The sequence below is a fragment of the Polypterus senegalus genome, chromosome 11 (genome assembly GCF_016835505.1).
Source record: "Polypterus senegalus isolate Bchr_013 chromosome 11, ASM1683550v1, whole genome shotgun sequence".
Classification (NCBI taxonomy): Eukaryota; Metazoa; Chordata; class Cladistia; order Polypteriformes; family Polypteridae; genus Polypterus; species Polypterus senegalus.
In genome coordinates this window covers 162,599,962-162,612,835 of record NC_053164.1, presented here as the reverse complement: position 1 = coordinate 162,612,835, position 12,874 = coordinate 162,599,962, and the positions used below count along the sequence as shown (strand labels likewise).

Sequence of the window (12,874 nt, the reverse complement as noted above, 5' to 3'; positions counted from 1 at the left end):
TAGGACTGTGGAAAGTGTGAGGTTTGCTAGTGCTTGGAACGGTTGTAGCAGGAAACCTCAACACGAGATTCAAACACTAAATTAATTTAATTTGTTTGGCTTTTTAAGGCAAAATACCATTCATTAATATAACCTGTAAGTGAAAGCACACATTATATATTATAATATATATATATATATATATATATATATATATATCTATATATATATATATATATATATCTATATATATATATATCTATATATATATATATCTATATATATCTATATCTATATATCTATCTATATATATCTATATCTATATATATCTATCTATATCTATATATATCTATATCTATATATATCTATATATATCTATATCTATATATATATATATATATATATATATATCTATATATATATATATATATCTATATCTATATATTTTCTATTATCTATTTTTTTTTTTTTTTTAAATGGTACGTTGAAGAATGTAATTCTGTCTCACAGTTGAAAAGTAGTGGTAACAACAGCGGAAGAAATGTTCAAACTCTCAATTTGTACACAAACATAAATAAATCAGATCACTCATGCAAAAAACCTCAAAAACAGCAAAACAAAGGCTGTTTAACAGGAATTCTGAAATAAAAGGAGTTTGATTTCACACAACAAGCCTTAAAGTTTGGACATATGTTAAAAATATTACAAATCTAACTGGTTCCCTGACAAATCAGACTTTAAAAACATTTTGTTACAAAACAGATTTAAATGCTTGGTTTAAATGGAAATATTTGGAATTATCAGGCATTCACCAATTCAGCAGTATATGCTGTATATAATTATGTTTGAATTGTTATATGGGTTTTAAGTAGTAGTTTTCAGTTACTGGACAAAAAAATATCAGAGAATAAATTATAAACTACCATTTGTTGTTACATTGTGGGGAACCCCATCTCTACAACACATTAAAATTCAAACCTTGCATTTTATTTTGATCTTCATGAATATAAGTTCTGGTTTATTTAAGTGATAATTTGGTAACTACTTGATGGATATACCAGTGTTTTAAAATTGTTGTTACTGTTAGTATTTGTATATCTTTACTGTATTACAGAAAGAGGAGGCACAATATTGTTCATTTTAATAAATTGAGTCACTTTAATTAAAAGCCATTGAATGGGATTTCCGTTTTTACCATGGTATCAAGTTTCATAAATTTTCACTGGTATTGGTATCATGAAATCCCTGTTCTGCTCACACAACTTCTTCAAGCACTTGCATCATTGGATCACATTATGGTTAATGCCTATGTTTAGACTTTTCTAGACCTCAATTTTCATTGACTTGTCAAACATAAATGATCTCACCATAATTGTTTTAGTATCCCTATTTGGGATAACACTTGAATGAACAGCACTGTGTAAAGATAACTTGATGCTAGTAGTATTCTCAGCATTTTAAACTCACTGTCTCCTTTTTCCCCAATTGAAGCTCCAGTGCTAAAATGATGTCTCATATTACTGAATTTGAGGAAGATTATTGCTTTTATCTATTTGCGGCTTATACCATTTTGAGTAACAAGATATGAAGGTGACCTCTAAACAGAATATAAAAGATACGGCTGTACATATAGGCTTATAATGTTGGTATTGAACTGCACCCAATAACTTTTTAAAAGTCTGCACCTTGGATACTTAACATGACAACAGGGGTAGCTCATATTCTTTAAATGTATCGTAATGCTAAACTGGCCTTAGTTGACAAAGTTTCCGATGTATATTGTCTCTTGAACTAAGTCTTATTTGCCAGCTCTACTTATGCATCCTTCGGTCAAGCAAAATCATTCTTTTTAAATACTTTTCCCTGTGCTCTTCCTTCTGTTATCTGTTTCACCTACTACCATGGCCTAACCTGTTTAATGCAGCTCTTTTATGATTCCTGATTGTGTTCATCAGTAATGTTTCATCTGCTGTCATTTCTACAATTCGCTCATTTGTTTTGTACTCTGTCCATATGGCACCTTGCTGTTAGTTTAATATATTTCTTGCTCATTATGCATACTTTCAGTCTTCTCCCGCGCTGATATTGTTCTTCAAATTTGTTGAATTTTTTAGTATATTTTGTCCTGATGTTCCCAAGATAACAATGTTTTACTTTGCCCTATCCTTTATGCCTTTATTATTTGTGATTCTATTGCTGTTTTCTTGATTATTCAGAATTTTGTGCCCTCTTGATGATCGATTTTATTATATTGTATATTTATCAAACACTACTCTATGTTAAGTTGTTCTAATACTTCTTCAAGAAAGAGGGCTATAAATAAGCAAAGAAGTTCCCCACATTGTTGTACTGTATTTTTTTGGAGTTGGAACAGTACTGAAAGACAATGAAGACAACCTGTTTTATGACCCAGCAGATGTCAAGACTGTTCGGCAAAATATACTGAGGATATCGAAAGAGAGCATGAAAGATGTAAGCTGCAGTGTCTTCCAGTGTTATTCCTGTTAACAAAATTTTCACTGCACTAGTCTGTGTGCATAACGTACAAGTGAGCATGCAGTGCAGTTTATTAAATATTATTTAAAACTGCATACGTAAATTTGGTTACAAATGAGCATTGATTCATCCATATATACAACTATCCCACTCTGCTGGTATCTGAATCTGTGGAGTCCATTGGTCATTTCATCCATCAGTCAGCTTTCCCTTCTAGAACTGAGAGTGAATACGAAAAGCTTCATCATTTGTCAATGACTTGTTCTGTGGATTTCTTTGGCCACAATTGACCATCAGTCACAGATTGTCACATTGTCAGCGAATAGCAGGCAACTTTCACTAAACGTCAATGAAAAGGCACTTGAATTAAGCACTTATTCATAAAGTGTCCCTCCAGCAGGAAACGGCAATATTTCAGAGTTTTTTGTGTATGATGCAACCATAAGTCAGTCAAAAGCAATAATGGTATTGTTACATACCCAAATAAATAATGTTTCCATGTTGTTTGTTCTCTTTCATCATTAAAATGTGTGATTTGCACATGTATACCCCCGGACAGGTATTATGATGAGATAAGACAATTGTGATTGAATGTCATTAATGTATGGATATATTCTGTGTGTCTTTCTGTACATCCATACTACAACAAAAGTCGGCAGCTTCCTGCATTGGTCGTCATCTTTCTTTCATTGGATCTTTTTTTTTTTTTGGAAACTCTTTTGTTTGTTAATGACTGAAGCCTTTGCTGTGCTCAATCCGAAGAACAGGAGTACATCTAAAGCTTTTTCAATTCATTCACTGTACTACAAAAAATCAACTTGAATGATAAGTGAAATGATACAGTATTTTGTTGCCTTCTGTATTAGTTGAAGTTTTGTTATTTTTGAGATTTCCTAGCATAGCTTAGTAAACTTCATCTCTATGGGCTTGAAATGTCAATTTTCCTTTTCTTATGCATATTTACCTGAAAGACTGACAGAGTTTTCTTTTCTGGTTTGGAGTCGCTTAAGGCTTTCTGGCACACAGTATCTTGTTCCATTGTAGTCGTAGGATCCTCTCTAAAAAGTGTTTCTTTCAGTCCTCAGATATGATTTGCATTGCTTCAATAAGCAGACATCCTGCATAACAGTTACAGTAATTGTGCAGGTACTTTATGACATCAAGGAAAACGGTATCCCTCTTGATAAGAAAAATGTGAGAATTTTTCTGCTCAGAAAATTTTTATTAAAGGTTAAGTAAATGTAATGAAAAGTCAAGCAAAGTGACACCTTTTATTGGCTAACTAAAAAGATTACAATATGCAAGCTTTCGAGGCAACTCGGGTCCCTTCTTCAAGCAAGATGTAATCTTGTGAGGTTAAGTAAATAAACTGTAATCTGAATGTTCCTCTTTAAATTGTCTGTGAAATGCAATGATTCATACCTCTTTTGAACAGGCTCCATTAAGAAAACAGTGCACTAATAATTGCAAGTGACCTTATAATATAACAGTGGTAGCCATTATTTAAACATAAAAGGTTTCACACGAAAGTTTATTATGTGTTAAAAAACAGACATAGAGAGTTATAAGGGTTCTTTAGTTAATTGTTTGCTTAACATACTGTAAGTACATCTTTATTAAGATGAATTCATTAGATGGTCCTTTATTTAGGAAGTCATTTTCTATTTAACATTGCTTGTTGCAAAATATAACTATGTGATCAATAAATCACTGTAGATTTGTTTTTCTTCAATCTTCTGACAGGACAATCAACAGCCTTGGTGTGCTCACAGGTGCTCAACTATTTTCTCTGAACAAGGATGAACTAAAAACAGTGTGTCCGGATGATGGCGCTCGTGTCTACAGCCAAGTGATGGTCCAAAAGGCTACACTGGAGGTACAGGTTTAAACTGCTTTAGCTATTATTAAGTTGTACTGAAAATGGAGGAAAAACAGTAAAATTGATGTTATTATTTACCAAAAATAAGTTCTTTAAAATAATGAGTTCCATCAAATTTGTTTATGTATTGGGCATAGAATAATCATTCCTTTGATTACCTTTAGGGATTAATGTGGAAATTTGTATTGAATTCACATGATGTCATTATGTGTACTGACCTAATTATAGTAAATATAGAATATATTATTATTAGTAGTAGTATTAGTATTTGTCTGTATGTAAAACAAGCATTTAGTTATTCTAGCATTAACTCAAACTCTTTATAATTTTGAAGACAGCCAGTGTAGACCTACAATGCATTCAGAATGTATTCAGACCTCTTCACTTTCTGCATACTTCATTATGTTGTAGATTTTCAATTTTGCCCATCAGTCTGCGCTTTATAATAATGACAAAGAGAAAACACATTTTTGGAAAGGTTTGCAAGTTTAAAATTAAAAATCTCTTGTTCATGTCCGTATTCTCCTCCTTAATTCAGTACTTCAGAGAAGTTCTTTTGGAAACAATTTTTTTCTTGGGGAAGTTTCTTTAGGATTTTCTGGATTTGGACACTTAATCCCCTCTTCCTGGCAGATCCTCTTAAGCTCTGTTAGATTGAATTGCATCTGTACAATGCCATCTTCAGGTCTCTCCACACGTTGCTTGTGGGATCTAAGTCTGGGTCTTGAGTGTGAGCCACACAAGGACAGTTAGAGAATTGTCCTGAAGCCAAACTAGTATTGTCTTGGGTATACAGTTCGGGTCATTGTCATGCTGAAAAGGGTACCATAGCTCCAGTCTGAGGTCACATTCACTCTGGAGCAGGTTTTATCAAGAACCTCACTGTATTTGGCTGTATTAATCCTTCTCTTAATTCTGACCAGACTCTCTCTGTCCCTGTCACTGAGAAACACCTCCATGGCATGATGCTGCCATTATGATACTGGTGTGGTATTAGGCAGATGATGAGCAGTGGCCACTCCCTGCCAGACATTTTGTTTAGAGTTCTTCGAAGAAGTTTCATTTTTGTCTCATCAGACCAGGGAATCTTTTTTCCTCAAACTCTGTGTCCTTTATATGTGTCTGATTGATGGAGTGCTGTTGAGGTGGTCATTTTTTTGATAGATTCTTCCATCTCAGCATAGGACTTCTAAAACTCTGCTAGAGGGAAGTTTGACACAGCAGCCAACTTTTCTTCCAGAATAATGTGGCCTCTGTCATCCTGGAAATACTCAAAGCTTTAGAAATAGTTTTCTATCCTTGCCATGATCTATGCCTCACCACAGTTTAGTCATGGCAGTCTTCAAGGAGTTTTAGTCCTGACATACAGTGTAAATTGTGGCACCTTTCATTTTTAATGAAATTGCAAACCATTCTGAAAACATGTTTTTTCTTTGTCATAAGTGACTTCTCACTACATCCATAATGGCTAACACGGTACAACACCCTAGTACTTCTTTGCTTTAGCAATCACACCTTTTGAATTTTAAAAAAGAAAAGATGGGCACAGGAGTTTATGTTCTCTGAAATTATTTGGAGCACCTAACACGTCAGCAGCATCACACACATGTGTTTCACACAGATACATGCATTATCAGTTTGAAAGCTCCAGTTTAAACATGGATGGTCCAGTCAATCAATCCATCATAAGTAAAGGCATACCAAGTTAAAAAAAAGTCAGTTTATTCTTATACAGATAAACCAAAAGCTGCTTCTACAAGTGATATTCTCAATTTACATGCTATGTACTTGAAGAAATGAAGATAAGAAATGGAACTGAAAAAAGTTGACCTTTCAGTTTATTCCAATCACTTCTAAACACCTGTGGCCCTCAAAGAAGCACCTATCATGAAACACAGCACCCCCATGTCAGTGTGTTAAGGTTGCTGTCTTGTTCCTCACTGTAAGCCAAGGTCACCATGACTCATCCTGACATACATACTATGTGCTTGCGATACCCCTCTGTTCTGATAATAATATGGTGGAGGAGGCCCGCACCTCTAATTCTTTGGCAGTGCATAATTGTCTTTTTGCATGCTGAATGGTTGTGTTCCTGTCAGGCACTGTGTGTTCTTGTGCTTCTGCGTGCTGTAAAAAGGAACTGAACCCCTGTTTTATTGGCGAGTAAGCCTGCCCCTCCAATTCTGGGGTCATATTATGTGTGTAATGTCATAAGATCTTGATTAAGATCCAAGATCAAGAGTCTAGGCCCAGTGTGTTGTGGGTTTTTGAGCAAAGTCAGATAACCTTTCGAATTATATATACAGTGGTGTGAAAAACTATTTGCCCCCTTCCTGATTTCTTATTCTTTTGCATGTTTGTCACACAAAATGTTTCTGATCATCAAACACATTTAACCATTAGTCAAATATAACACAAGTAAACACAAAATGCAGTTTTTAAATGATGGTTTTATTATTTAGGGAGAAAAAATCCAAACCTACGTGGCCCTTTGTGAAAAAGTAATTGCCCCCTGAACCTAATAACTGGTTGGGCCACCCTTAGCAGCAAGAACTGCAATCAAGCGTTTGCGATAACTTGCAATGAGTCTTTTACAGTGCTCTGGAGGAATTTTGGCCCACTCATCTTTGCAGAATTGTTGTAATTCAGCTTTATTTGAGGGTTTTCTAGCATGAACCGCCTTTTTAAGGTCATGCCATAGCATCTCAATTGGATTCAGGTCAGGACTTTGACTAGGCCACTCCAAAGTCTTCATTTTGTTTTTCTTCAGCCATTCAGAGGTGGATTTGCTAGTGTGTTTTGGGTCATTGTCCTGTTGCAGCACCCAAGATCACTTCAGCTTGAGTTGACGAACAGATGGCCGGACATTCTCCTTCAGGATTTTTTGGTAGACAGTAGAATTCATGGTTCCATCTATCACATCAAGCCATCCAGGTCCTGAAGCAGCAAAACAACCCCAGACCATCACACTACCACCACCATATTTTACTGTTGGTATGATGTTCTTTTTCTGAAATGCTGTGTTCCTTTTACGCCAGATGTAACAGGACATTTGCCTTCCAAAAAGTTCAACTTTTGTCTCATCAGTCCACAAGGTATTTTCCCAAAAGTCTTGACAATCATTGAGATGTTTCTTAGCAAAACTGAGACGAGCCCTAATGTTCTTTTTGCTTAACAGTGGTTTGCGTCTTGGAAATCTGCCATGCAGGCCGTTTTTGCCCAGTCTCTTTCTTATGGTGGAGTCGTGAACACTGACCTTAATTGAGGCAAGTGAGGCCTGCAGTTCTTTAGACGTTGTCCTGGGGTCTTTTGTGACCTCTTGGATGAGTTGTGTCTGCACTCTTGGGGTAATTTTGGTCGGCCGGCCACTCCTGGGAAGGTTCACCACTGTTCCATGTTTTTGCCATTTGTGGATAATGGCTCTCACTGTGGTTCGCTGGAGTCCCAAAGCTTTAGAAATGGCTTTATAACCTTTACCAGTCTGATAGATCTCAATTCTGTTCTCATTTGTTCCTGAATTTCTTTGGATCTTGGCATGATGTCTAGCTTCTGAGGTGCTTTTGGTCTACTTCTCTGTGTCAGGCAGCTCCTATTTAAGTGATTTCTTGATTGAAACAGGTGTGGCAGTAATCAGGCCTGGGGGTGGCTACGGAAATTGAACTCATGTGTGATACACCACAGTTAGGTTATTTTTAACAAGGGGCAATTACTTTTTCACACAGGGCCATGTAGGTTTGGATTTTTTCTCCTAAATAATAAAACCATCATTTAAAACTGCATTTTGTGTTTACTTGTGTTATATTTGACTAATGGTTAAATGTGTTTGATGATCAGAAACATTTTGCGTGACAAACATGCAAAAGAATAAGAAATCAGGAAGGGGGCAAATAGTTTTTCACACCACTATATAGCACCTTTTACTCTATCTCTATATATATATATATATATATATATATATATATATATATATATATATAGTAAAAGGCGCTATATAGCGCCCGACCCGGCACAGACTTACGCAGAGGCACATGTAAAACAAATAGGCTTTTATTTTTCTCTTCAGCCGTGGGGCACGTCTCTTCCTGTGTCCCACAGGCCCAACACATGCACAAAACACAGACTTTAAACAACCCTTTCTGGCACCACCACTCCTCCCAGGCAACCTCGCCCTCTTCCTCCCGATTCTGGCCCCTCAGTGGCAGAGGCGGGCTCGTTTTATACCCCACCTGGTCCTAATTGCACCTCCGGGTGGGGCTGAAGATTCGTCCAGCCAGGCTCTTGAGTCGTGGCAGCACCCCTAGCGGCCACCCCTCTCCCAACCAAGCTGTAGAGGACTCCATGTCCCATGGAGCCACGTGGGAGAGTGGGAAATGAACATTGGCCAGGAGGGAGGCTGCCACCTAGCGTCCCGGGGAAGGTATTGAGCTGTCTATGATGGTTCCCCCGGAACATATGCAGCAGGGGCGTCCCGACCGGGCATGGGACCTGGCTGTCCGTCACATATATATATATATATATATATATATATATATATATATATATATATATATATATATATATATAATCTGTCCTGTTATCCGTAAAGTTACACATTCAAATCCTGTTACTGCCAGAAGGGATTCCACTCCATTGGGCCTTATTGCACCTGTACAATGACAATAAAGTTGAAACATTTCATTACATACACAGTACAGGCCAAATGTTTGGACACACCTCCTCATTCAATGTGTTTTCTTTATTTTCATGTCCATTTACATTGGTAGATTCTCACTGAAGGCATAAAAACTATGAATGAACACATGTGGAGTTATGTACTTAACAAAAAAAGGTGAAATAACTGAAAACATGTTTTATATTCTAGTTTCTTCAAAATAGCCACCCTTTGCTCTGATTACTGCTTTGCTCACTCTTGGCATTCTCTCGATGAGCTTCAACAGGTAGTCACCTGAAATGGTTTTCACTTCACAGGTGTGCCTTATCAGGGTTATTTAGTGGAATTTCTTGCTTTATCAATGGGGTTGGGACCAGCAGTTGTGTTGTGCAGAAGTCAGGTTAGTTGGACGATCATTTATTTTTCAATAGGACAATGACCCCAAACACACCTCCAGGCTGTGTAAGGGCTATTTGACCAAGAAGGAGAGTGATGGAGTGCTTTAAATGGTCATGAAAATAAAGAAAACACATTGAATGAGGAGGTGTGTCCAAACTTTTGGCCTGTACTGTATATACAAGCAAGTTACCCTTAATAATCCAGAGTACACTACAAAAATTACAAATATAAAATAGTATGGCAAAAAAAGTTTTTTTTTTTTTTTTTATATTCGCAACATTTGCCAATTTATTCAAGAACACATTAATAGCAGAACAGTTAAGTGTTTGTGTTGATAGTTTGTTCTACTTTGGATTACCAGGGGTATATAGCATGTCAATTGGTAAGCAGTGGAAGGGTGGTCATAATTTCCTTTTCTCTCTCTCATGTAGTATGTGGAGAGAGACCAAATAAAACCTAATAAATTAAATCTAATGAAAATTTTTACAATCATAAACAGGAGGTGGGTAGGCATTTGTTTGGTAGGACAAATGGCCATGGTTACCAATTCAAGTAATACAGCAAGCAAAAGTAATGAATTGATTATAGCCTTTCATATACAAAGTGTCAAAAATCAATTATGTATTGCGCAAGACCAGGGATTTAAAAGAAAAAAAGAAGAAGAAAAAAAACAGCACATACATATTTAGACTGCTAAAATAGTTCTTCATCAAATAAGGATGGCTCAGTGAAGAGAGATATACAGGACACATTTTATCTGATACAGTACATAAATAAAGGGCTAGAATTCAGGGAATGAGCTTACAGATCACTCCATCCATCTTTTTAGACAAGTATTTTATCTGGTAAAGTGACCAGCCATTCTTCAAAGAGAAGTCTGACTTTTAGCATAGAAAAGGATCTTCATACTGTTTTAGCAGTTGCACAGTTATGGTTATGCACGTGTCCGAATACTTTAATGGCAGACTGCACCAGCCATATGGTCCTAGTGCGGTGCAAGACATTTGGGTAAGACTTTGAAGCCAGAGGCATTACCTTTATTTTTGGATGCAAGTGCTTCGGAAAACAGTTATAAGGATATTTGGGCTTTTGGTGACAGTTACCCACAGATGTCATGTTAAAAGCAATTTGTGAGTTCTCAGTCTACTAAAAAAAAAGTTGGGCAGGTATTTTCTCATGAGCTAATTCTTTGTCTATTAGAATACTACTAAAGCATTGCATCTGCATTGTGCACATCACTTGAGCACACCTCAAGTGCCCAAAACAAAGATGGCACAGGCACTCAGTGTTTCCTTGTCTGTTTGGTTCTGTGGTGTTCTTCCAATCTGCAGGTGTTCTGCTGATATCCCATGGCTTGCCTGTTCTGTTTTAATTCACATGAAATGAAAGGTATTACTATTTAAATAGGATGGGTACTTTGTTGGCTGTGTTGTGTAATTCTGTTTTGTTTTTAAAATGTATCATACAAGTAGAATTCTGATGTGTATTACAACTTGCCAACATGTAAAACAGCCCACCTGTTTAAAATAACTCCTAGTAGTTTACATGTAGATTATCTTGGTTGTAATTAGTACATTTGTGTGAAAGGTGTAGTAACTCTGACTAACTAATATGTGGTACATTTCAGTGAGTGTTATTAAAACACTTTCTCAGCTATTATTTAAAGCAACACAATTGTATGTTTTCCTTTATTATTGTTCATTGAGTCCAAAGCCCAAGAAGGGTATCTTCTGCATCTTGTCAAGATTATAATCGCCACAACACCCAAAAAATAGTGGAATGGCAATTTCTGGATCATTTACCATTACAATTTATAAAAATTATGCATAGTTTTGTTACAACACCTTTAAGCAAAATGTTATTTTCACATGATAGATTTTACAGTACTAGACATTTTCCAATTTTCTTTTAGCAAGAAGTTAGATGTTTACCTTTATTTTTCTGTTCCTTCTGAGATTTTGCCATCTGACCTTTTACCTCCTTCTGGTGGGTGTGTAAGAGAAACGAGGGACTTTAGTAACGTGTTGCTTTAACTGACTCTGAAATTTCTTTTCTCATTAATTTTTATTACAATGACCTTAGAATCAGTGTGTAATCATTTACCAAATTCTTGTGACCATCATTTTTTTTTGTTTACCGCTTTCTCTGGACACACAGGATTCACAGCTTTCACCAGCTGGCCATACTTGTAATCTGAAACAGGTAAAGTGTTGTGGCAAAGTGGTGACAACTTTGTAAGGATCAGAAACATAAAGGCTGCCACTTATTTACAGTCTCTCTTCTAATTGTATGTTCAACTTATGAACAAACAGTACTACATAAATTAATTAATATGTTTTCCTAATCTTTACTAGATATTTGAAATGGTTAAATTGCAATAGATTTCCAGTTGTAATAATATCCAACCTTGTAGCAATCCCCAGGACTAGGAAGCAACAATTGAGGATCAATGGTGGCTTTTTTAACCAAGTAATTTACAGATCATAACACAGGAATGTACCAAAGTAAAACAAAATGGGAACAAGATCATAATGTAACTGAAGGCCAAACTGTATGGGAGTAAAACACTTGCCTGCCCAGTGTGGTGACCTGGGCAGACCATTTACTGAGTACTTACAGATGCTTGACTACTTGCTTCCCATGTCCTCCTTTCTCTCTCTCTCTCTCTCTGTCTCTCTCACACCATCTCTTTACCTCCAGGGAGTAGAATCTTCATCTCAGCTTTCTTCCTAACTCTAGACACAGTAGATAGTGGCACTTTCTGCCATGTCCTGAGATAAATTCTCGAATCAGAATGGTTCAATTTGTTTGCCCCCGGAATATTAATTTAGAGTTCCCTTCAATGACCTCTATGTATTTTCTGTGAAACCTTTTTACTTTGGACTGTGTACTGTTTTGTGGCAAGGTAGACTTACAGCTTCTTCTTTCCCTGACTTTGCCCTCTAAAGAAGTGGTTAAAAGGCAATGGTGGCTATAGATTTTTGTGCCAATCAATTTCTTAATTAAATGTGAGTTTTATGTTTTGTAAAACATCTTTAGTCTAAAGGTTTGCTCTAGCTTTCCGTTTACTGCTTAATAACCATTTGAGACTCTGATATATATCACTAATCATTACTTTCAGTGCATAGAAATCCCTTAATGTTCTAGGTTTTGTTTTTGTCAAGAACGTTTTTCTCTTTAGAAGGCAATTAACTATAGATTGCAAATACCGAGTGATTTAAAAGGCCTATCAAATTAATTGGAGCCATTTTCAATATGTATGTGATCATCATTAATTTCACTGGTCTACAAAAAATATTTTTTGTTTGCTACTGGGGACATCAGAGCAGCACTTTATTGTTTTTTACACTTGATTTCATATATGAAATCAGAATTAAGCTAGCACGTCACATTTTTGAAATACACATCATTGACATTTTGACACTTTTGAATCTCAATATAATAACACAATATCTGGAGTTTGGACTATG

At 36.1% G+C, this 12,874-nt stretch overlaps 1 protein-coding gene across 4 annotated transcripts in view; it reads left to right on the top strand.

Annotated features, from left to right (window-relative positions):
* Nucleotides 1-12,874, top strand: part of eps8a (epidermal growth factor receptor pathway substrate 8a) — a 402,686-nt gene that overhangs the window by 387,448 nt on the left and 2,364 nt on the right. For all 4 annotated transcript variants that reach the window (XM_039769996.1, XM_039769994.1, XM_039769997.1 and 1 more), the window contains one exon: nt 4,219-4,351. In XM_039769996.1, coding sequence (XP_039625930.1) covers nt 4,219-4,351 — 133 coding nt within the window. The remainder of the gene's footprint in view (nt 1-4,218; nt 4,352-12,874) is intronic.